General features: G+C 38.5%; 1 protein-coding gene and 1 long non-coding RNA gene across 2 annotated transcripts in view; one reads left to right on the top strand and one right to left on the bottom strand.

The window, feature by feature from the left end:
* The window catches only part of abr (ABR activator of RhoGEF and GTPase), a 330,545-nt gene extending 307,683 nt beyond the window's left edge, over positions 1-22,862 (bottom strand). The window contains exon 1 of the mRNA XM_082171387.1: positions 22,023-22,862. Coding sequence (XP_082027513.1) covers positions 22,023-22,698 — 676 coding nt within the window. The 5' untranslated portion in view covers positions 22,699-22,862. The remainder of the gene's footprint in view (positions 1-22,022) is intronic.
* Positions 5,542-17,335, top strand: LOC309499984. Its single transcript, XR_014206412.1, has 3 exons — positions 5,542-6,727; positions 11,380-12,640; positions 13,757-17,335. It is a non-coding gene; the product is annotated as an uncharacterized lncRNA (long non-coding RNA).
* Positions 22,863-25,918: the final 3,056 nt, after the last annotated feature.

Genomic DNA, 25,918 nt, shown 5'->3' with positions numbered 1-25,918 from the left:
TGTAAGATTTTTGGCTACTTTATAACTGAGTCATTACACACACAAAAACTGGTGCAAACTTGAGACATAAAAGAACTTCACAGAATGAATCTGATCTTATTCAAAACTGAAACTACACACAGCCTTTTAAAAGCCTTTGAGGCTTTATAAAATTGACTGATAATTAGGTCAGAAACATTTGTACCAATTGCGATAATTTGAGGCTAATAATAGACTGTTTCAAAGCATCATAGAGACAGCAGTTTCCAAGGTAAATCAACCTCACTTAATATAAGTAGCTAAAGTCTTGATTTTCATCGGATTAATAGTGGCTCTATAAAATGGTATTTCCCTTAAACAGCTCATATACACCCATGGTAAACTACCTAAAATTCAAGTCAGAGAACATTTAGTATTGGTGTGACTGGAAAAAAGATACTAGACACCAACTCCCAAACCAAATATTCACTGAACAGTCTGTGCTATTGCTGAGTGAAGAACCTCAGAAATGTACATGGGCTTGGTTAAACTAAAAGTTGTGTGTACTAATAACACAACATGACATATGTATGGGTGTAAACATACACTCATGTCACGAATCACGATTTGGTACAATACATGATTGCACAATACTGAACTCATGATACGATAAATGTAGTGTTGACTAAAATTGTACATTTGGTATTACATTGGGGTGGACTTGAATAGGCTTGGACTTAGCAATGGTGACACCAGAATAGAAATATTCATGATTAAAATACAGAATATTGTTAGACACTAGGGGTTTTAACGATTAATCAACAATCGATTCATTGTCGATAATACATTTAATCGATAAAACTAAGCAGGTTCATGCACGTGCGTGCTGCTCAACAAGAGAACAATATTGTAATAAAACATTGTGAATGATTTGGGTTTGCACACCCTCATGTTGTTGGCAGTAGACGCATATTGCAGCATAAAGGCTAACGATTAATCGATTAATTGATCGTTAATTTGAACGACGATCGATCATGGGAATTTGTGTAAACTGACATCCCTATTAGACAAATATGCTTGCACCCTGTCACTGACTACATATATTTAAAGTAATGTAGGCCTCTTTTTACTGGTATAATCAGAAATTGGCATTATCAGGACCAACAAATACTCCCCCATTGCACCCCCATTAAACAATACATTATATTCAGCATTATAGTAGTTTAAGGCTGGTTCACACGGGACGATTTTAAAATTGTCGGCCGATTTTCCAAACCTGAGAGACCCCACACACGGGGATAAAAAAATCACAGGTCTAACAGTTTTGGTCGTACAGTGTGTGGTGCACAGCCACACGGCAAAATCAACACATCACACACGAACCGATTTGACTCCCGAGCATTCCCAGATCAGACGGGAAATCGCGCAAAATACCTCGAGATCAAACGTGACTTCAGAGTAAACAATCATGGCGGACGAAGAGGATGCAGTGGCAATAGTTTGTAGTTTGTTTTTAACCGAAAAAAAAAACGTTATCAAAAGAAAAGGCGATGATCTCTGACGTCCACCGGACTTTCTGGTGCGCGATGCCGCCGGCTGTTTTGATTATATTTCCCGGTGTTTCCTCGCCGCCTCGTCACCTTGCTTTCTGATTGGCTACACTCCACAGTCCACAGGCTGCGTGCTCGGGGGACACCACACACGAGAAGAAATCGGGCCAAATAAATCCAACATGTTGGATATCCCCGATTTGAGATCGGAGCGGTCTCGACGTCCTTCCGAGCAGACGAGAGCAGTCTTAACACACCACACACGGCAGGAATATTTGATCAGATTATTTTACGATAATCGGAGCATCCTTAAGATTGTCGGAAGGGGTGAATCGGGGCTAAAATCGGCTTAATTATCCTGCCGTGTGAACTAGGCTTTACTCTACCGTCACTGAAACTCTGTAATCTTAAAAAAAAATTCTCATGCAGTACACCCGCACTTTGCGCCATTCCAGCGCATATTCAGATGATCAATGCAATCTACCATAGTTCTAATCACAAAGCAGGTCAAAATGACGATTCCAAAAAGTAAAAGGGAAATTTTTACAAAACAAAACAAATTTTTGTTCACCCAAAAATGAAAATTTACTCAACCATGTTGTTCTTGCGTGCCACACACACAAATCTACACAAATAATGATTAGCAAATCTGTTCATCATATAAAGCAATCGTGTCTCTTCAGAAGACTTGGATTAAACCGCTCGATTGATTATTTGTACGATGCCTTTATGACCTTTTTTTGGATCCTTTAAGTTTTAGGGAAACTGACTTCAAATGGAGGGACAGAAATCTCTCAGGCTTCATAAAAACAAAACCTTCCTTTTTATTTTGGAGGATGACAAAAATCTTATAGGGGTGTAACGATACATTGATATGGATTGATGCATCGATCAAATGACTAACAGCGTATGAAAAATCGATATATATATATTTTTTAAAGCACCTTTATTTTGACACTCTCATATGGTAGCCACATCTACAAGCAATCTCTGTCAACTGTCCTAACACATTTCTTTCAAACTGCACAAGCTCTTTTAAACTGTAAATCGTGAATCGTGATGTAGCAACCTAGCGGTACTTTTATCAACGGCAGCCAGAAACTGACACAGACAACAACGTCATGTGGGTGTAGAGTGGAAGTATTTTGGATTTGCAAATTTTAGGGACCACAGACGACTGAAAGACTTTCTTCACTGTACACCAGAAAACTCATCGCCTTTCCATTCTGACATTGAAATAGGCTATTCACGTAGTTCACCTCTAAGGAGTTTTTTTTTTTTGTGTGTGTTTATATCATAGACTGTAACAATGGACGTAGTGTCCGTGACGTCACCTGTAGGTTTCTGAAGAGCATTTTTGAAGCCCAAAGTGGGCGGAGCAGGCCGTTTACATCTTGGCAGCGCGTCTCTCCCGGATAACCGAAAATTGGCAAAGAGGTAGGATTAGCTGAGGTGACGTGACGGCTAACAGACAGCAGACAAACTGCTAGTAGTGTAAACTTATTAAAATACACAACTTGATCCTAAAGAATTGTATTAATTACAGGCCGATCTCGAATCTACCTTTTCTGTCAAAGATAGGCTACTAGAAAAGGCAGTATCCTCACAACTATGTTCCTTTTTCTGCAAGGATTTCCAGTCAGGATTTAGACTGTATCATAGTACTGAGACTGCTCTCATTAGAGTAACAATTGATTTGTTTTTATCATCCGATCGTGGTTGTATCTCTCTATTAGTGTTACTGGATCTTAGTGCTGCATTTGATACTATCGACCACAATATTCTTTTGAATAGACTCTTAGTATGAATATGTTAGCCTTAAGGTTATGAATAAGCTTGTGTTCCAAAACAATGAAAAAATTTGCATTTGGGAAATTTGAGCATTCATAACTTACTGTCTTTCATTTCCGCTAAAATGGATCACAGATTTTTGACATCACCACGGATTTCAGCTTCTCATCACATCTTCTTTCCAATCAAATGCTCTCTAGAATCTAAAGTGTCCCGCCCCCTATGCTATAAATACCACCTGGCCAAAGCGACTGTGGCTGTACCTGTATGTTCGGTCAACCCATGTTCAGTGTCAGCTCATCAGTTCTCTCAGCACAAAATGTCTCAGTTCAGTGAACTGTTGGAGTTACTGGAGTAACAAACTCCGGGATATTGGTTTATTTCGAGTCGGAGGGACTGTCAGGCACGTCGAAAGCGAGTAACTTTAGAAAACTGCGGATTAGCACTGACTCAAGAGGCGAACTGTTTTGAACAATTCAGTTCAAACTGGTTGGACCGGTTCACTAAAAAGAACCGGTTAAAAAGAACGATTCGTTCACGAACCGGACATCACTACCGTTGACACATCACGGAGCAATATGGGTTGGAGATGTGAGTTCGATTGCTCAAACGCTCAAGTTTTATTCCGTTTTCCAACTTAACCATTGTATTTCATCAGAAACGATCTGAAAACAGAGCTTTAAAGCAACACTATGTAACTTTTCAACCTTCATAATATATTTCCAAGATCCTTGTGATGGTACATCGACTTACAATAGGTTGAATGACACGTCTCCCATAGCCTGACAGGGTCTGTATCGCTTTTACTGGCACTATGTAACTTCGGGGTTCGGGTAGTAACCAGAGCACAAAAAGAACTACAAAATTCGACTGCTTTACGGCATACGTCACTTCCCCCACCACTTCGTCAAATTTGGACGTGAGAGGCCAACCAGCGTTTGTTTTCGGCTTTCGTGCATATGTTTTTGTCATGGGGGTTGTTTACACCTGGCCACTTAATGCGTTTTCTCAGATCGGATAGCTATCCGATCGTGAAAAGTCCAGGTTTAAATGCCCTCCGAAACGCATTTGAGACGGATTTGAATCTGACCGCTCAAACCACTTCAGGAGGAGATCTGAGACGCATTCCAGACGAAACTGGACAAGTGTAAATGCATATGGTTGTTGAAACGAAATGATCTTACCAGGGCTGTCTCTTATTGCGGTCTTTGATTTTGAAATTTTAGCTGATGATCTATAAAATGCAGCTCATGTCTGTTGCTTTCGGTAACGTGCACTCCATTAAATCTGCATATAGCGCGAGAATTGAAGATCGGATTTAAATCCGTTTCGCAAAAATACATTTATGTGACCAGGTGTAAATGGAATCGTTTTGATAAATCAGATAGCTATGCCTCACGAATTAGTTTGCCAGCTGAACTCAGGTGTTGTGAGGTGTATTTATCACGTAGTCCTGACGGATATCAGACAACGCCGTTTGATGTTGATTCCTGCGATTATCATGAGAACAGCTTTCAATATCTCACATAATTATCAGGACATAAATAAGCCTAACGTAGAGGTTGTAAATGGTGTAAACGAGCACAATTTGCAAACTATTATGATAAATTGCAATAATCATGTCTAATGACATCATAACGGCCAATGTTATGAAATAATGCGACGTACATTTAACTTAATTGATGTTATCTGGCATTTTGTAATGTTTACATTCCAATAAAAACAACACAAATTAAATTATACAGTAGGCCTAGACTATAGACTATTTACTTGTGATTTAGATGCAATCATGTAAAAACGTTATAATATAATATATTTACGACAGTGCAAGTATTCCACAGCGACTCCAGGGGTCGCTGTTTGACAAAAACACAATTTCTACTTAGTGTGGCTTTAAAGGGATAGTTCACTTTGAAATAAAATGTTGGTATGTTTTAGCTTACCTCAAGGGCATCCAAGATGTAGGTGTCTTTTTTTCCGCAGTAGTTTCAATTTTGATATTTTTAGGTCAAACCGTTCTTGTCTGTCAGTCAAATAATGCAGGTCTATGGTCACCACCTCAAAGAGCAAGCACAGAGTCCAAATTTAAACAATTCCACATCGTCCAAATTAAACAATTCCCCATCATAAGTACACATTGATGGCCTAAGACACGAAACGAGCGGTTTGTGTGAGAAAACGAACAGTATTTATATCGTTGTTATCTCTTGAACACAGCCGCGTCCAAATGATCTGAGGGAATTGTTTAATTTGGACGATGTGGAATTGTTTTAATTTGGACTCTGTGCTTGCTCTTTGAGGTGGTGACCATAGACCTGCATTATTTGACTGACAGACAAGAACGGTTTGACCTAAAAATATCAAAATTGAAACTACTGCGGAAAAAAAGACACCTACATCTTGGATGCCCTTGAGGTAAGCTAAAACATACCAAAATTTTATTTCAAAGTGAACTATCCCTTTAAGATAGCCTGGGAAAACCCAGACTACTTCCGGCAAATTTTAATTCTCTCTCCAGGATAGTCTGGAGAAGAGCCCATTCAAACTCATTTCTGTGCCGCCGAAATCGCGGCACCAATCAGAAACATTTGGGGAGGGATTTACATGATGACGACAGCGCAGCGACGCTGAAGGAGATTTCATTACAAAGATGGATGCCGCCGTGGAACATCACTTGTTCGAATAATAGACAGTATATAAACGAATCAGTTATCGCGTCTGTTTTGAGCGATTTAAACTTACCGTTTTCGTTAAAACCGGAGCAAAGAACAACACTCGAAGCATACGTCATCTCCTTCATCGATCTGATTGGTTTTATGACTATCCAATTGCGCCCAAAGGAACTTGAGCTACGTCGGGTGGTGACGCCCCTTTGGAAATGATTTGTCTACATAGCTTCGCCAGACCCTTCACTCAGTTTCAACTGAGAAGGGTCTGGTTTTAACCAGGCTACCTTTAAGATTGAAATTTGGACAAATGCTGCTGGCCCGAGAATTTTCGGTTTCTGTGGTAGCACCCCCCCACCTCCACAATGGTTGCATAGGTGCACTGGAACAATCCTTCCTGTTCACTGATATGCTCACACAAAAACCGCTGCAAAAGATGCTTTCCAACAGGTTTTATCGTAGTTTTTGGAGTTATACAAGTCAGTGGAGTTGGACAAAAACTACGATAAAACCTGTTGGAAAGCATCTTTTGCAGCGATTTTTGTGTGAGCATATCAGTGAACACCCCTGACCACTCGGTGAGTTTCACGTCTTTGTAAACGAAAGTTTAATGCATTTTAGGAAGGATTGTTCCAGTGCACCTATGCAACCATTGTGGGGGTGGGGGGGTGCTACCACAGAAACCGAAAATTCTCAGGCCAGCAGCATTTCAATCTTAACCATTGTATTTCATCAGAAACGATCTGAAAACGGGGAGGCCACGTGACCTGTGAGCATGATGGCAGCATAGTGTTTAGACTCCGCAAACCCTACTCATTTTCATTTATATATTCACGTTTATTCGCTATTTGCTCGACATTTTGTTTTATGTTTTGACTTTGGGCATCGGCAGTATGTCTTCTCGTCAAGGAAAATCGGCTGGCAAGCAAACGCAGCGTGATCAGGCGCATGAGGCAGAGAAGACGGAGGACTCGCTCGCGGCCATGATTGCCTCGGCTATGGAAAAACAGCAGCAATTCATAGAGTCGCAGTTTAAAACGTTGCAGGACAGGCTGGAGACTATTCAATCGGAGCTTTCCACCTGCTCTAATGGGGTTAGAGAACTACGTGATCGATTTTCCAGTCTGAACAGCCGGGTCGGCAAAGTGGAGAAAAACTACGACAAATCTGCCACCAGATTGACGACCTTGGAGGAAAAGATAGCTGATTTGGAGGACCGGAGCCGCAGGGATAATGTTCGTATTATGAATCTCCCTGAAGGCGTGGAAGCCGCGAATCTCACGACATATATCACGGGATCTCTACCTGTTTGGTTCCCTTCGTTGAGCGATGTTAAACCGGAGATCATGAGAGCTCATCGCATCGGCCCTCCCAACAACTCCGGCAGACCACGCACGGTCATTATGAAGATGCTACGTTATACGGATCGTGATTCAATTCTCCGTGCGTTTAGGAAATCTCCAATCAAGGTGGATGGGAAAGATGTCAGGTTTGCCGCAGACTACAGTGCGTTCACTATGAATCGGCGCCGTTCTTTCATGGAGGTAACTAATAAGTCTCAGAAGATGGGCTTTCAGACCTTTTTGTTGTATCCCGCGCAACTGAAGTTAATGCGAGGTTCGACTCAGCACGTTTTCAAGTCCCCTTTGGAGGTTGAGGACTTTCTGAATGGTTTGGACTCACAGGAGAATGTGGAAGGGTAAAGAGGCATTACTTTATACTACTCTCGGGGGTTTCCTCTGTCTTTTTCTGCATTTGTTTGTTCATAATGATTGTTGAGCGCAAATATATTAGTACATTTAGTTTGTTAACCGTTAATAATGAGTGGGGAGCGGGGACATTTTGTCTGCCGTCTTTCTCGGGGTCACGTTGTTCATAAGGTGGTTAATGTTTCACTCGATTGTTTTTTTATTTTTTTATTATTTTATTTTTTTAGTTGATGCTCTGTTAGAGCGTTATTTGTTATATTTGGGGAAATTGTGTGTTCTTGTGGGTTGTGGCGACCAGGGTGGGTGGGTATTTCTCCCTTTAAAATGTATATATTACTGTGATGCATTCTCGTTATTTTTCTATGCCCAGTTAATTGTATTCTTGGTCTCTTTGTTATTCTATAGTTAATTTATGGCTGCAGAAATACTTCATATAGTCTCCTGGAATGTAAATGGGTTGAATGGTCCCATTAAACGTACCGCATGTTTAGATTACTTACATAGACAGCAGGTTGATCTGGCATTTATTCAAGAATCACATTTAAGAAAATCAGATGTTCAGAGGTTCTCTAACAAATTTTATTTTGTAGCCGCCTCGTCTTCATTGGATAGTAAATCTAGGGGGGCTTTGGTTGTGTTAAGACGTCAGATATCATTTAATATTCTAGAAAGATATAGCTGTGATGAGGGTAGAGTAGCATATATTAAAACAATTATCGCGGGTAAAAAAATTGCTTTTATTTCAATTTATGCTCCTCCTCATTTTGACGCAAATTTTTTTTATGTCCTCACTACAACATTACTGCGCGTTCAAGATTGCTTTCTTATCATCGGTGCAGATATGAATGCGGTAGTGGATGTCTCTCTTGATCGTTCTTGCGTACAGAATTATCCAGCATCATCTTTATCATCTATTGATTTATGTAAATTTATGTCTGATCTTAATTTAATTGATGTATACCGCATTTTTTATCCTACAAAAAGACAGTATACCTTCTACTCGGCCAGACATAAAAGCTATTCTAGATTGGATTATATTCTTATATCTAATGCTGCACACTCAGTAGTAGCACACAGTGTTGATATAAAGTCATGTCCGTTATCTGATCATAATGTGGTTTCAGCTAAATTTCTCTTGTTTCTGCACCTACTAGAGCATCCCGGTGGCGCTTTAATACCACACTGCTACAAAATAAAGATTTCTGTGCAATGCTCAAAAAAGAGTTGAGATGGTTTATAGAGATAAATACTGGCTCAGTGGATGATCCCCGCTTTCTTTGGGACGCTATTAAGGGTTGCATACGGTCTTTGTCTATTTCTTTTGCTTCCCAATTAAATCAATCTAGATTGAAGGAAATAGGCATCCTTGAGACAAAAATAAATAGGCTGGAGAATTGTCAAAAAATCTCTCACAATGAGGATGTTCAGAACGAAATAAAGGTGATGCGTACAGAACTCTTATCACTGTTACGGCACAGAGCTGAGTTTATAATGCACAAAGTTAGAAGAACTTATTATTTCAATGGAGCTAAACCAAGTCACCTTTTAGCGCTCAGATTAAAAAATAGTGAAAGATATTCAAATATTATGGCAATTCAATCTTCTAATGGCCTCATAAGTGAACCCAATGGTATTAATCAAGAGTTTAAAAAGTTCTATCAGAATTTATATAGGCCAGATTTAGTTTTCAGTGAGACTCTGTGCGATAACTTTTTCAGTAATTTTCAGTTTTCAGTAATACCTCTCATAGAATCTCATTATATGCAGATGACATTCTTTTATATGTTAGTGATACTGCTGAGTCTATTCATCATATTTTGTCAGTATTTAACAGTTTTAGTAAATTTTCTGGGTATAAGATTAATTGGAACAAATCTTCTTTGATGCATTTAAATAATTCGTCCTCCAATTCTGTTTTACCATCTTTTATACCGATAGTAACTAGCTTTAGATATTTGGGTGTGGACATATTTCCATCTCTGCACACAACAGCCCTGAAAAATTTACAGGGTATATATAGTCGTGTAGAGATGGACCTGACTCGTTGGTCATCACTTCCACTATCTTTACAAGCTCGAATTTCTGTCATCAAAATGGACATTTTGCCTCGCATAAATTTTTTTTCTGCTATGATACCACTGTCACCACCCTTAGATTTTTGGTCTAAATTGCAAAAATCAGTTTAGAAATTTATATGGAATGGCAAGTCCCCCCGTATAAAGTATTTAACACTACAGCGTTGTAAGGATGCCGGCGGACTTGCATTACCGGACTTTAAGCTTTATCATTGGGCTTTTATACTACGTCCTCTCACAGTTTGGCTGACTCCTGGCTCGGTTGTATCTTGGCAATCAATTGAACTTAATCTGGCTTTACCTTATAGATTACAGGATTTGATTTATTGCAACATTCCATTAAAGAGCGCAAAACAACATTTTGGTCCAATAATAGCATATCTTCTTTCTACCTGGCGGGCGGCTTCAAAGATCTCCGGCAATGATCATAAATGGCACTCTCAATCTCCATTATTTCATAATCATAGCCTTCTATCGGACAATAAACCTTTTGTTTTCCCAGACTGGAGTGATAGAGGGATTAATATTTTGGCTGATGTGTGGGGGGACAGTGGGTTACGCATGTTCAATGAGCTACGTGCAGAATATAATCTACCAGGTACTTCATTTTTCTTTTATCTGCGCTTGAGATCTTCCATGCGCGCATATGGGGTTCCTTGGGGCCCTAGTATTCCCAGTCTCACTCTGCATAAGTTGTTTACTTCATATACTAACACAAGGGGGATAGTTTCATCATTGTATCTTCAGTTTTTAGAAGCTTCTTATAAAAGGTTACCTGTGATGGACATTTGGCACAGGGATATTTGTGGGGCTGACTCAGAGGACAGTATTGACATATGTTGGGTCTCAATATGGGCTAACCTCAAACTTGTCTCTAAAAATCCTAATCATCAATTGATTCATTTCAAGATGACTCACAGGATGTATCTTACTCCCAGGAAGCGTCATTTAATGAAGCTTTCCACCTCTCCTAAGTGTGACTTGTGCTCTACTGGATGCATAGGGACATATATGCACATGTTTTGGGATTGCCCTGAAGTCATTGAGTTCTGGAGACAGATTTCCGTTACGTTGAAGGACATTTTGGAATTGGAGATACCATGCTGCCAGAAACTTTTGCTTCTAAATGATGACTCCTCATATACCTTTTCTTTAACTCAGAAAAAATCACTTTTTTGTGGACTTACTGCGGCTAAGAAAATGCTTGCCTTACGATGGAAACCTCCGCACTCATTAACGTGGACTCACTGGATGCATTCCTTTTTGGACATTGCGAGCATGGAGCTCTCAGTGGCAAGATTACATGGAGCCTCTCAAAGGACTATTTCATCTTGGTCAGATCTCATTATAAAAATTAAGGAGCTTCTTTAATAATTTTTATATTTCATGTTTTATTTTTACTCATTGTATTTGTATTTTGATTTTAACCGAGTATGCTTTGATTGTATATTTGGGAGATGGGGAGGGGGGGTTATGGTCGCCCTGGGAATGTGGGAGGGGGGGGGGAAAGAGATATATTCAGAGTGATGCTTATTTACACTCTTTGTTCCTGTATAATAACACTCTGTAACTCAATAAAAATTTGATAAAAAAAAAAAAAAAAGAAACGATCTGAAAACAGGGCTTTAAGTGTAAAATACCGATCTTGTCCTTTAAGAATGAAATAGCTAGAATTTATTAACACCTACTATTGAATCCAACGTATCATCAGCGCTCGGATTCCCTTCCATGGTGCTGTCAAGTACGACTTGCAGTCTGTGAGGTAACCTAAACGCTATTGGCTATTTGAAAAGGGGGAGGGGATATTCAATATGTCCCGCTTAGCTTCCTGTTTCAGTGGATATTACGTTAACGCATCATACAAAGCTAGGCGTTTCAAGGCACTTCAGTGGGCCTTTAATAATGCAGCAATGTTATTTTGTTCTCATTTTTAATAGTAAACCTGTTTTATTTAAAGTTGTTTCTCGTTATGACTTCAAAAATGCAGTGATGACTGTAATTACTTTCTATTATGAAAAATAAAATTAAGTGCAAGATGTGCAGCGCTAATTTACACGCCATATATAGCATTATAACGAGAACAGGATGGTGATAGAATGTTTTATATTCTCTGTGCTTTATTTGCCTTTGTATCAGCGTGCTGTAGGGAAGAGCGCATCCAGAGTTCCCTTTTTAAACCATGTAAAAACTGTAAAAAAAACAAGCACGCTCAAGTTCACATGCGCATTCACGTCCTTTTGTGCATATGCAAGTTGTAATGTTAAATTTATGTTATGTATCTAGGATATCTGATTATTAATCTCATAGGATGTCATTGAACGGCCTTCAGTTTACTGGAGACCATTTACTTAAAGCTTTATCTCAAGCAGCTATTCCTTTTAGATGTTTCTTAGATGTGAACATTGATGCATCATAATCTAGCAGTGTTATATTTTCTAGTCATATGTTCATGTTTTCATAGACATGTTTTCATGTCATATTTTTATTTGTCAACATTCATTTTCATAACAGTCTTAAACGCATTGAAAGTTTTCTGTTTTCAGTTGAAAACAGGTGTTGTGTAAGCAGCCCCTAAGTTAATAACTAATGATTTTTACAACGGAAATGAATCAATTGAAAACTTACTTAAGCTAGACAATGACTTTCTTCTTGAGCTGTTGTACAGCCAAAACAATCTTTGTTGCATTCATTTCCTATCACTGTAAAGCTGCTTTGAAACAATCTGTATTGTAAAAAGTGCTATATAAATTAAGGTGACGTGACTTGACATGACATATCATCCCATTTCTTTTTTGTAATATAGCCTATACAATTACGGATTCCACAATTATGTAATCGTTTAAAGGCGCAATTACAACAAGTTCACTTACAATATTCTGTGTGCTTAAAGTGTAACTTGCAGGTTAACCACCACAACCAATTAATGTGTAAATTAAAGTGCTCAATATGTATATATGTAAAAATTTCTGTCTTAAAATGCGTTAAAATAACATTTATTGGGGTTTCTTCAAAGGTAGCGTGTTTTTTACAGCAACTGGGTGATGACGTCATAAAAGGAAGTTGCAACCATACTCTGCTAGACTCCTACTGTTTGTGGCTTGATTATAGAGAACGACTGGGAGACTGAGGAGGTGGGAAACTAGTGTTGTCAAAGTACCGGTACTTCGGTACTGAAAATGTGACGGTACCAGCATTTCTGTAGTACCGGGTATATTCGGTACCCAGTAATAGGCAGCTGCGTTAAGTCGCTTCCATGTTTATCTAAGCACGGGGCTCCAGACTAACTTTCATTACTATGAGCACTGTAGCCGATATATACCACGATATAGTGTCTGTGTATATTAAACTGCAGAAATACTATTTAAATATTAACCTTGCATGTTCTGTTTGTCTCTGTGTGAATGAATGGCGCAGACGCGCGTGTCATTTACCTCACACACACACACTGAAGCACGAGTGATGCTCGCGCTGTTTTCAGTCTAGCTGCTGCCAGTCACGATATGATGACATGATGAAATTCATCTCAAGAGCCACTCTGAGTCATTTTACCGTTTCATTTGAGAAAAACTATCGTCGTATCATACACGCACAGAAACTCAAAGGTCTTCACGGCAACCCGTCAAAATAAAAGTTCGGTTTAATTTTGCGTGCATGCTGCCTGAACCCGTTTGTTTTTCGAATAGCTTACTCTCATTTCTGGCAGGATCACGGTCCTCTTGAAGCCAGCACACACGATTAAGTTTACAATTGAGTTATTTCAATATAACTGCTAGCCTACTTGCCATTAGACTACAGTAACTCTAGGCTTGGAGTTCCTTTTATGACGTCACGCCCAGCCTAGTGGAAGGGAGCGGGAGTGCTTAAAACCACTAAAAAGTACCAACTTTTCATATTATATTCAGCATTTTGGTATGAAAAACATACAAAACAGTGGTGGGCGGTTCTTATCTTTATGTTTATTGCATTTTCTTCGAGAAAATTTTTACCTGCAAGTTACACTTTAAGAGGTGTTTTTTCTTTCTACAGCTTATCTTAAGGTTTTTTAAATAAGGTTTCTTTAAATAAATAAATTAATATATTTGACATTTGAAGCTTAATGCTGTAGAAAAGCGAAAAAAAAGTTTTTCAGGAAGAGTGTTTTCAGCTTGTATTTTGATATAACAAAATGGCATGCAGTCGCTTCAAACAATGGCATAAAGCTATTCAAAACACCATTCAAATGTAAATTATGATAATCGTAGTTAATAATTGCAATTACAATTTCAAGGGAATAATCGACAATTATGATTTTTGTCATAATCGTGCAGCCCTATATTGTGACACAATATATGATACAATATATCAATTTTATGCACAATATTACACTCCAATAGGTCATTTTTCACTGGTTCTCCAACACTCCCTATTATTATTATTATTATATTATTATTATTATTATTAACATTTATCTTCATCTCTATCTCTCTTCCACACATCCTCTCCAAAGGCCCAGATGTTCTTTGCCTTCTGACCCACTGCAACACAATCCCAGTCCCTGATTATCCTATATTAAATGAACCAGATCCCTCCACCAAAATATCATGAACAAAGTCTAACAGAGCTGTGCAAGTGATGTGCATGCTAAATGTAATAAATGTAGCGACACTGAATAAACATGGCATTGTTATGATTGTATAACTTGAATCAACTAAACTGCGGAAACAGATTTGTTTTTGCCTGGATGCTTCTTATCAATCCACTTTAGAATGAACACTCAAAGGCAGTGGTTGATGTTAAAAAAATGGGTTGCAGGTCTGTTCTGATGTGGTCTTGGATAGCAGAGAAAAATGTGAAATGCAAATAATAAAAATAATCGGTAACAGTTTATTTTAATGGTCCCTTTTGAACATTCTGTTAACTATAAGTAACTTTGCATGCAACAACTACATGTCAACTAACTCTCATTAGAGTATTAGTAAACTGTCTGCTTAATATCTGCTAACTCTTTATTGTGATGCTCCCCCAATTAATTGTAATTTATATTAAAAAAAAATATATATATATATCAGTCGATATCGATAATTATCACGATAAAAGTCAAATCTTTATTTCTTTCAAGTTTAAAGGCAGATTTTTGCTCCTAAGTGAAAGTTGTAGAAACCAGAGCGTTAATTGTGAACATATCATGACAAACACTTGCCAAACAGGTGAACATTTCACAAATCTGAGGTGGAACAGCCAAACATTTGTCATTTTTCCTTAACAAAATAAATATCTTTATTGGACAATTAATTTCTTAGTTTCTGCATGTGCTAATTTTTATTTGGTAAAATGTAATTCTGACTGTTTGAGTTTTATTAAACTTAACCATTGGTCATCCAGTATCATGCATTTAGATCATGATAACCACAGATGAAACCAGGCATAGCCTACAGCACCTCACCATCATGGCAAAATGTAACTTTATAGTTTCTATGGTTTTTGTATGAAAAACAGGAGCCTAAATACATTATTAAATACTGTAATTATATTCCATTAGTCATTTACATTGTCTACATTAATAACATAATACAATTCAATATGTATATCCCACATTTCATGGTGCAGTTAATATTACTAGGCTAACGTTACAGTAAATCCATGGTAAATGATGGGAATTTGTAGACGGAAAAGCCTTCTGACTGTATCGTTGTGCACAGTGTTTCTCCTGTTTGTCAGTGCTGTTTCATCTGCCTTTAAACTGGTTTAAATCACTGAGACATTTGTGTTCTTTGCTGAATTCAAGCGCTTCTCACTGGATCTCGTGACGAGAGCGATCAGAGTAAACGCATCGGATCTAGTGAGCTCGCACTGCACTGCCGTTTAGACTTTGAGCCGAGCGGATAGATGGTCCGTGTGGCGCGCGGTTCAAATGAGTTTCGTTCCGCTTTTGGCGCATAAACATTATCGAACTTTTATCGAACTCTTGATATCGTTTTATCGAGAAAAATTATATCGCGATAATTATCGTTATCGTTTTATCGCCCAGCCCTACATAAAAGTTATGCATAAAATTTTACGTAGATGGGTCAATGCCAGTAAAAGACTAGCAGCATGTGAGTTTGTCTCATAAAGCACCGCGTGCTGATCCATCACAGATTTGGGGCCTCTTCCTCTTTGCCGCAGAGGTGTTGTGAGAGCAAATTATGGATGCTCAACTGACCTTATTGTGAGATAATTACATAAGACTTGATGATTTTGATACATTCTGAATATGATTAAACTGTCCAAGAGAAAATCTTGTGCATTGCAGGTGACAGTATACGGACAACAAATGACAATGATGCGATTTTTTTTAGACATGATTTTTAGAACAACAATATTACAAGAGCAAGAGTGTTGATTTGGTTAGGAACTAGGCCACTGGTTATTACACCCTTGTTGATATTCAGTATGACAGTGTGATATTTTAATTTTATAGAACTGTTCTATAAACAAGTGGCCTAAATAATATTGAGTAAAGTTTCAGACAAATTTTGGCCATTTAGTTCAACAGTGTAGCAAAGATTTCCCCTCTCCTATTTATAGAGTTCTGTAATCACTTCTTGACTCCAGGTTTTCCATTTCCTCACTAGTGAACGAAACCTGCTCCGAAAGCGAGAGAAACAGAGATATAGATTTTGCCACAAAATTTCAGAGGCCATAGTAAACATGCCTCTCAATCTCCAACATTATGATCAAAATGTTCAACAGCAGAACATGTAACCTGATATCCATTTGGAAAGATTCAGCAATGACTGTTCATTGAGCAATGTCCTCTGACACACATACCCAACATGCGCTTCCACAGCCTGTTTCACACTGGATGCGCAAGCAGAGCGGAGGCAGCGAAGAAGCTGTGGGTATGCAGAGCGGGAAAAGCACGCGCACATTGTGCTTTCATACAGCATTTGTTGGTACTGCAAATACAGATGAGTAGAGCCCAACCGATTTATCGGTCTGACGATTTTGAGAGGGGGAGTGGCCAGCGGCTTGAGCGGCAAAAGCCAATGTGTGCTGCTTTTACCGACACACACACAGACAGAAAGACGTTCCCGTAATTTATAGAAAGATATAATATTCAGAAGTAAACAGTGTAGCTGACTTACAGATTCACATAACTTCCACAAATGAATAAGCGCGACACAGTGAACTACAAAAAAACGCTACGCTTGAGCAAACAGTTTGTGAATAGGCTACTACAAATGATGGCCGTGAATAAAATATAATATTAAGAAGTAAAGCGTGTAGCTGACTTAATGTTTAGCTGACAAAGGGGCGGTTTCCCGGACCGAGATTAAGCCTAATCCTAGACTAAAATTGCCCTTTAAACCAGATTAACAGAAATCTGCTTTCTCAGTCAAGGCTTTAAATAGTCCTAGATTTATTTTAGTCCAGAGTTTAATAAGCTGATTTCCTGGAGGAAGACTAGAGTTACTCCAGGACAAAATTGAGGCTTAAATTAAACCTACCAGGAGGCATGTTTAACTTCAGATTAACATTGTGTTTCAAAGTGGACACGTGTATTACTTGGATACACACACACACAATTTAATGTGTGTGTGTGTGTGTGTGTGTGTGTGTGTGTGTGTGTGTGTGTGTGTGTGTGTGTGTGTGTGTGTGTGTGTGTGTGTGTGTGTGTGTGTGTGTGTGTGTGTATATGTATATATGTATATATATATAAAGAGTTCAAATGCAAAAGCAGCCTCTAAGTGCCATCTGAAATTTTCTTTTAGAATGATCATTTTTTTCAAGCTCGTATATTTAAGTTCAGTAATTTCACCTAAATGGCAGTGAAAATTACCTATTAAATGTAATTTAAGTGAAATTACTGAAATTAAATATACAAGCTTGATAAAAATGATCATTCTAGAAGAAAATTTCAGATGGCACTTAGAGGCTTTTGCATTTGAACTCTTCATATACCGTTCAAATGTTTGGGGTCAGTAAAATTTTTAATGTTTTTAAAAGAAGTCTCTTCTGCTCACCAAGGCTGCATTTATTTGATAAAAAAAAAAAAAGTAATAAAGTAATATTGTGAAATATTATTCCAATTTAAAACAGCTGTTTTCTATGTGAATATACAGTAAAATGTAATTTATTCCTGTGATCAAAGCTGAATTTTCAGCATCATTACTCCAGTATTCAGTGTCACATGATCCTTCACAAATCACTCTAATATGATGATTTGATGCTCAAGAAACATTCATTATAATTAGCAATGTTGAAAACAGTTGTGTACACATTTTTTTCAAAATTCTTTGATGAATAGAAAGTTCAAAAGAACAGTATTTATCTAAAATCTAAAGCTTTTGTAACATTAAACACTACCATTCAAAAGTTTGGGGTCAGTAGGAATTTTAATTTAATTTTTATTTTTGGGGGAAAGAAATACAAATAAATCAATACTTTTATTCATCAAGGATGAGTTAAACTGATCAAAAGTTACAGTAAAGACATTTATAATGTTAGAAAATATTCTATTTTAAATAAATGCTGTTCTTTTGAACTTTCTATTCATTTTTTTTTTATAATTTTGAAAATTTGTACACAACTGTTTTCAACATTGATAATAATAATGAATGTTTCTTGAGCATCAAATCATATTAGAATGATTTCTGAAGGATCATGTGACACTGAAGACTGGAGTAATGATGCTGAAAATTCAGCTTTGATCACAGGAATAAATTACAGTTTAAATATATATTAAAATAGAAAACAGTCATTTTAAATTGTCATAATATTTCACAATATTACTGTTTTTTTTATTGTTTTTTATCAAATAAATGCAGCCTTGGTGAGCAGAAGATACTTCTTTTAAAAACATTAACAATCTTACTGACCCCAAACGTTTGAACGGTAGTTTGTATATATTACAAACAGACTTCCAGCATTTATTTTCTTTTATTCCATAGCTGGTGTGTGCAGTTTATTTAGCTTGCTTAAAATAATTTTCTCTTGTTTAGTAATTGTTTTTTGATTGCAGTCTTTTTCTGATTCCATTGTTTCCTTGGATTTGCTTCTCAGTTCCATGCAATTTTAAGCTTTTCTTGGTTCATTCCATGTTTTACAGGCAACCTCTATCATGCTAATTCAGGTTAGCACAGTTGGTTTTAAATTAATCTGGTTTATTTTAGTTCAGGACTCCATAGTCCAGGTGTAACTAATCCGTACTTAATCTGTGTTACAGAAAGCAATTTTTTAAGACACGATTAACTATTCTTGATTAAGGCCTACTCCTGGCTTAATTTAAACCCTGTCCGGGAAACCGCCCCATAGTGTTTATGTCAGAATGTTTATTTTTAAACACTCTTTCAGCTACAACCCTCTAATGTCAGAATGTTTATTTTTTAAACCACAAGCTTCTAAGTGCTTCTTTTACCGATATATTTACCGATATATTTCGCATTTCTAATCCAAACAACGTCAAACTTGGCACTCCACTTACTCATGCTTACGAAGCGCATGCAAGACACCTGTCAAGTTTGAAATCAATCGGACTAACGGTTCGAGAGATATGTGAATAACAGACATACAGACAGACATTCAGACAGACGTTTCTGTCATTTATAGATAGATTATAACACTTTATATAGAGCCATTTTGCATAATGAGTACTTTCACGTTTAGTACATTTTGCTGACTACTTATGTTCAATTACATATTTAAAATCGTATTTAAGTAAAAGTACATAGGCCTATTTTCATTACGGTATTATTAATTTTACTTTAGTAAAAGATCTGAGTACTTCTTCCATCACTGGTAGACTAGAGGAAATAAGACTAATAATAGAAGATAATAAGGTTTTGCCAGTGACACTTATCACATCAAGCAATTTTTTATATAACGTTATAAATAAAAAGATTAAGTCATTAGTGAAGATTAAGCTACAGTATTTAAAATATAATATAGAACAGAACATGCAATGCAAACTAGTTTGGTTCGATATCAGACCTTTTTTATTCCCAAATATCGGTATCGGTCCCCAAAAATCCATATTGGTCTGGCTCTACGGACGAGTATTATTCATTCTGTCATGTTTTTCGGGTATTCTCCTCTGACCACGGTCTGTCACGTGCTTTGACTTATGATGGGCAGCATACTCTGCTGCAATGCGATCGTGTTCCCCTCCTACGGTCTCACAGATAACATGCTGTATATAAGCCTAAAAAAGTCATCTTAAATGGATAGTTCACCCAAAAATTTTAATTACCCCATGATTTACTCAAGCCATCCTAGGTGTATATGATTTTCTTCTTTCAGAAAAATTGAATCGGAGTTAAATCAAAAAATGTCCTGGCTCTTCCAAGCTTTATAATGGCAGTGAATGGAGGATATGATTTTGAAGGCCAAGAAAAGTGCACCCATCCCTCATAAAAGTACTCCACACGGCTACGGGGGTTTAATAAAGGGGGGTTATTAAGGGCCCGTCCACACGGAGACGCGTTTCGCTGTATACGTATACATTTTTATCGTATTGGCGTTTCGTCCACACGGATCCGGCGTTTTCGGAGACTGAAACCGCTATTTTTTGAAACCGGGTCCCAAGGTAGATAAATCTGAAAACGCCGCCCTTGCGTTTTCGTGTGTATGGCCAATCCGTACATTTTGTGAAACGATGATGTCATCACACCAAGTGTCAACTAGTCAGACACCGTTAAGTCACAGCAACTACATTTATGGTTTGTCATATTGTTCAACAAAGTTCTTGATTAAAAAAGAAAAAAGAAAAGAAAAAAAGAAGCTACTGTGCCTAATATTATTGTTGTATACAGCCATAGTATACAGCGCGCAAGGTTTATGCGCATGCTTTAAGTCTTCTTCTCCGTTTTTAGTGTATGTCTGTGGCAGAATTACAGCGCCACATACTGGTCTGGCATGTATACTACATCGTTTTGAGTCAGTTTCAGTGGTTTCGTGTGTACGCAGATATTTCTTGAGACGACGCCGTGTTTACGGAATTTTTTTTTTGAACGAAAAAAAAAAAAATCGGATAGGGAAAGCTCTGGCTTCATGTGGATGTGGCCTAAATATCCATATTTAAAACTTTGTCAACTAAAATAACTAGCTTCCGACAGACGGCCGTAGGCATCAAGAGTAACCCTTGACCTGACACATGATGCATTGACGAACGCGGAAGCGCAGAGGATATAGCAAAACAAAACACCAGTCAAGAATTAGAAATCTAAAATGAGAATTTTTAAAGAGAAACGTCAGAGGAGCTTGAGTCTGTTGCCAAACCCTATCTGTTTGAACTGCGAGAGGAATCAAAGCTTACACTACTCCTACATCGCGTCAAATGTTACTCTTTTGGTACAAGTCGACTTGCGTAGGCCGTCTGCTGTAAGCTAGTTATTTTAGTTTATAAAGTTATAAATATGGATATTTTTCTTACAGAAACGCATCGCTTCGCTTCAGAGGGCCTTTATTAACTACATGGAGCCATATGAATGACTTTTATCATGGATGGGGGCTTTTTTTTTTAGCTATCATCCTTTATTCACTGCCATTATAAAGCTTGGAGATTTTTTTATATAACTCCTATTGTATTCATCTGAAGAAAAAAGTCATATACACCTAGGAAGGCTTGAAGGTCAGTAAATCATGAGGTTATTCAAATTTTTGGGTGAACTGTCCCTTAAAAGTTTGAGATATTCCTCTAGTTTTTATTATTTGAAAAGGCCTTTGAAGTTTGGGCAAAAACTCCTAGCAAAGAAGTGTTTTCGTGTATTATTATTATTTTTTCACAGTGGTGAATGTCATATGGTGATTGTGAAACACCTCATGACTTTATAGTGAAATTTGTTTTGTTTTATCTGCGCCGAAACGACTGCCTCGGCATGCAGTGCGAATGCTCTAATATGCTCGTTTGCGATGCACTTCTGCTCGTCTAAAATGTAGGCGAGAGTAGGCGGTTACAGTGAGGGGAGGAAGTGCAGCCAAGACGGACAGTTCTCTCTTCTCGTAGTGGATAAGACACCTAACGAGATCAAAGGTGGTTATCGCAGGATTCACACTCATGCACTGTGTTGCTAATTGAGTGGTGCAATGGAACTGGAAGTGCTAAAATGCTAACTCATTTCCATGCTTTAGCCTACAAAGTGACGTCATACCTGCACTGCATTCGCTCTGCTTAGGCATTCAGTGTAAACCGGCCTGAAATTATGATAAGTGATAAACAGTGGCAGTTCACATTCCTTCACATTCCAAGGCATCTTAATTGGTGCTTTGCAGGTGATAAGAGGTGATTTTTAGTTGTTAAGCTTGCTTGCCTACCTGCAGAGGAGTCGTCGTCATGGTCGGAGCTCGGGTATCCGTCAGGTGTGCTGCGTCCAGACCCGTGAGAGCCGCGGAGCGCCAGTGAAGGAGACAGTCTGCCGTCATCCGAGTCCAGATCTCGACTCATGCGGACCCGAGGATTCAGCCGTTGACTGTCCCGGATGTTACTCTTTGGGTTGAGAATGTTTTTTTGCAGGAAGTTTACGTTGAGCTCCACGTCCTCGAACTCGTGGTCACTGTCCTGAGCGCTGTCCCGTTGCTCGGCAACGCACAGAGAGATGTCACGAGGAGATGGGTGTTCTTGCTGAACATCGAGCTTTTTCCGAGGAGGGAGGGGGATGGGCTTACCTGTCTTGCCGACCCGGAGTATGTCCCGGGCGAAAGGCTCTACTTCATCTCTGCTGTCTGTCCCGCAAGTATTGTTCTTCTTTGAATCTGCCTTGTTCCAACATTTCTCAATGTCATAACGTTTCTTCTTCTGCGCGATGGTGGTCTGAAGGTAAATCACCTTGAACTTCTCCTCCGACAGAGCCTGCTGTAACACCTTAAGATTGGCTTTGCATTTCTCCAGCTCTGCTTCAATGTCCTCCACCGAGTGGAGATTCATCACGGGCACTTCCCCGTCGGGAAACTCATTCCTCCAGTGCTTCTCAAATTCCGCCTGTTCCCACATTGTCCAAAAAGAGTAGGGGGAGGGAAAGTCCTTGAATATGGCTTGTTCCTGCTAAAACAACTTGGGTTCACTGCCTCAAACACCCGTTGTGAAGTAGCGCCTGCTCATTTTCCCTTTCTCGCTCACACACACACACACACACACACACACACACACCACTGATCAGTTTACAACTGAAAAAACTTTCAGCTTCCGCTACATTGAAAAGTCTTGACGTCAGCTGGACACGGAGCCAATCAGATCCATTGGCCGTTTACATTTAAGAAGTGCAAAATCCCAGCCTGTGGTTGCTTTTTTACACAACATTAAAGCCACACCTGTTGAGTAAATAAGCGTTCGCTTATTGAAAAACAATTCAGTTCAGGTTGACAAACAAGGTTCAGGTTGTACTTTTTAAAATGTAAATAAATAAATGTAGCCTATGTAGTTTAGATGCTTGGGCGTAGCCACGGGTGTGCAGCCCACATTGGCGGCTGGCACACCTAAAAATGGATGCAGAATAATTTTTTTATAGTCTCAATAAAAAATGTTTTATTTCTTGGGCTATTGTTGTTTACTTAGAAAATATATTTTTTTTAAATCAACCCTTTCACGCGTAAGTTACAAATATTTTAACTGACCCCTTGTTTCCATGACGACGCGTCATGATTGTCACGTGACACAACGCCGCCACAATAACTAACAGATGTATCGCTATTCGTTTTATTTAGTTTTTCCTTTTTTATTAAAAATACTCACAAACTTGCTTACCATGTCAACTATCTCATATTCAGATTCTTCGTTTAAAAACCTTTATAAATTATCTTGATCTATAACGAGATGAGCGCTGCAGTTCAGAGAGTCCTGTCAGCCGGATTTACAGCACCTGAATTCCCCAGTTTCTCCCGAAATACATGAAAGTAAGTGGCTGTTAAACTGGCAGAAGAATAGAGTAAACTTTATAGTTCCGCTATGTGTGTCTGATATATGAATGAAACGTCGGCACATTACATTTGAATAGATTGATCAGTTTTTTTGCTGACATCAGTGTGTATTTTACAAACTACAAATGTATTGTTTTACTAGTACTTATGTGTATTTAAATTACTCTGAAACATAAAATAAACATTATGTGGTTGAAAACACTGCATATTAGTTGTGATATGACAAGCGCTGAGCGCGTCCGTCTCTGGCTCAGTGCCAGCCAACGCGCGAAAGCACAGTTTGAATCTGGCAGTTCTGTGATGTCACTGAACATTCTAATTCATACTCTCAGAGGCACAGAAATAAGAATCCAATATATGGTGCCATAACGCTCAAAATGTTAAAATATAATTTACATTTTAAATTATTTTCGTTAAAAAAATATCTGCCGACATTTGGACTGCCAACCAATCAGAAAACAGCTGTGACCCCAGCAGCTCCCCAGAGATGTTTTGCCGCGCATATAAACAGAGAATTTTTGATTGCACAGCTAGCAATATGTCGCAGAGCTCCCTGCTTAATTTTTTTAGCAAAAAACCTCGGCTTGATGGACAGCCGGACACAAGGCCTAACGTTACACCTGGGCTGCGTTCAGCCCCGGCAAAACGTTGCACAACGTTTTTTAAACAGAAACGGTGATGCGTTGAACCTGGTTGAACACACTGTTCTGATGACGCAAGAGTTGCAACTATGGCAGCTGAGAAGGCTCATTCTTTGTGTTCTTTGTGAAGAATTTTCTGAGCCTGATGAAGTCGGTATAAATATGTGTTTAATACTACAAAATATGCTCGATGTTACAGTTACTGCACTTGCCGCCCAGAACAAAAGAGAACATCCCAATCGAGTGAAGGGATTGCTGAAACTGAAATGGAAGCACACATCTTACCTAATTCAGACTAAAATACATCTATTTAGCCTCACATACTGACTTTATTTGTAGGTCATACTGTTTTAATACCCTGTATTTTCTTTCTTATTTTTAGGAAAAGCACTTAATTACCATTGTTTATTTCTATACCAAATGTCATACACTTGCAATGAAGCTAAAAATATAAACAACTACATCATTATGTTGATATCCTATATTTTTACAATAAAACTTACGACAAACATGTCTTCTAATATCCTCAGTTGTTGCGTATACCGAGCTGCATCGAACACATTTGTAAATTACTTTCCTTGAACCCATTGTGCAAGTTCACTTTAATACCCCGTGTTTTATATACATGTTGCTGCTGATTGGACTGCAGTTCTGACACACCCACCAAACAAGAGAAAACGTATCTCAAACCCCGTTGCACACCGGTGCACGCCGTTTCCAGGAAACATGACGTTCAACCCGGAAACCGTAGCAAAACGTTGCGCACCGTTTTGAACTTGAACATGCCCCTGATGAGGATGTTTCTCCCTCCCCGGGCCCAACATCAACAGATGTGACTCCTCCTGCACTCCTGGCTACGGAAAAAACTGTTGAATCAGAAGACACCGAAATGGCTTCCATCTCAGAGCTTAAGCCTACAAACCTTTCTGCAGCAGATGAGCCTGCATGTCAGCCAAAAATGTGTGCTTTTCCAGTCACACAAACAGTCAGTGGAAAGAGGAGGAATTTTTATGCTAAGTGGTATGACCGGTACACTTGGTTAGAGTACAGTATCACAATGGATGCTGTTTTTTGCCATTCCTGTCGCCACTTTAACACTGATGCCAAGGAGGACAGATTCAGCAAAGCAGGACTGAGAGACTGGGGGCATCTTGGTCAGTTTTGTATAAAACATGAAGCCAGTAAAGCTCATGCTGCTGCTGTGGCCCGACACAAAGGTTTCATGGAGATAAAAAGGGCTGGAAAAGGTGACATCATTCATCAGGTAACAAAAGACACACATGAGCATTTTACTGACCTGATTGAAAGAAACCGGGCACATGTCAAAGTTATCATTGACATTTGACTTTTTTGTGCGAAACAAGGGATTGCACTGCGTGGTCACAAGGAAGACACAGAAAGTCTTAACAGAGGAAACTTTTTGGAGTTGTTTAAAGTGCTTTGTAAATATGACCCTGAGATAAAACAACGCCTTGATGAGCTTCCAGCTAATGCAAAAATGATGAGCCCAGATATTCAAAACGACCTCCTTGAAACTGCAGCATCACTTCTCAAACGAAAAATCAGAGCAGAATTGCATGCACAGGCTGACACCTATTATGCCATTTTAGCTGATGAGTACAAGGACCTCTCAAAGAAGGAACTAATTGCTGTCTG

This window comes from Leuciscus leuciscus, assembly GCF_965113295.1.
Source record: "Leuciscus leuciscus genome assembly, chromosome: 5".
NCBI classification, from domain to species: domain Eukaryota; kingdom Metazoa; phylum Chordata; class Actinopteri; order Cypriniformes; family Leuciscidae; genus Leuciscus; species Leuciscus leuciscus.
This window is presented reverse-complemented; position numbering and strand designations above follow the sequence as displayed.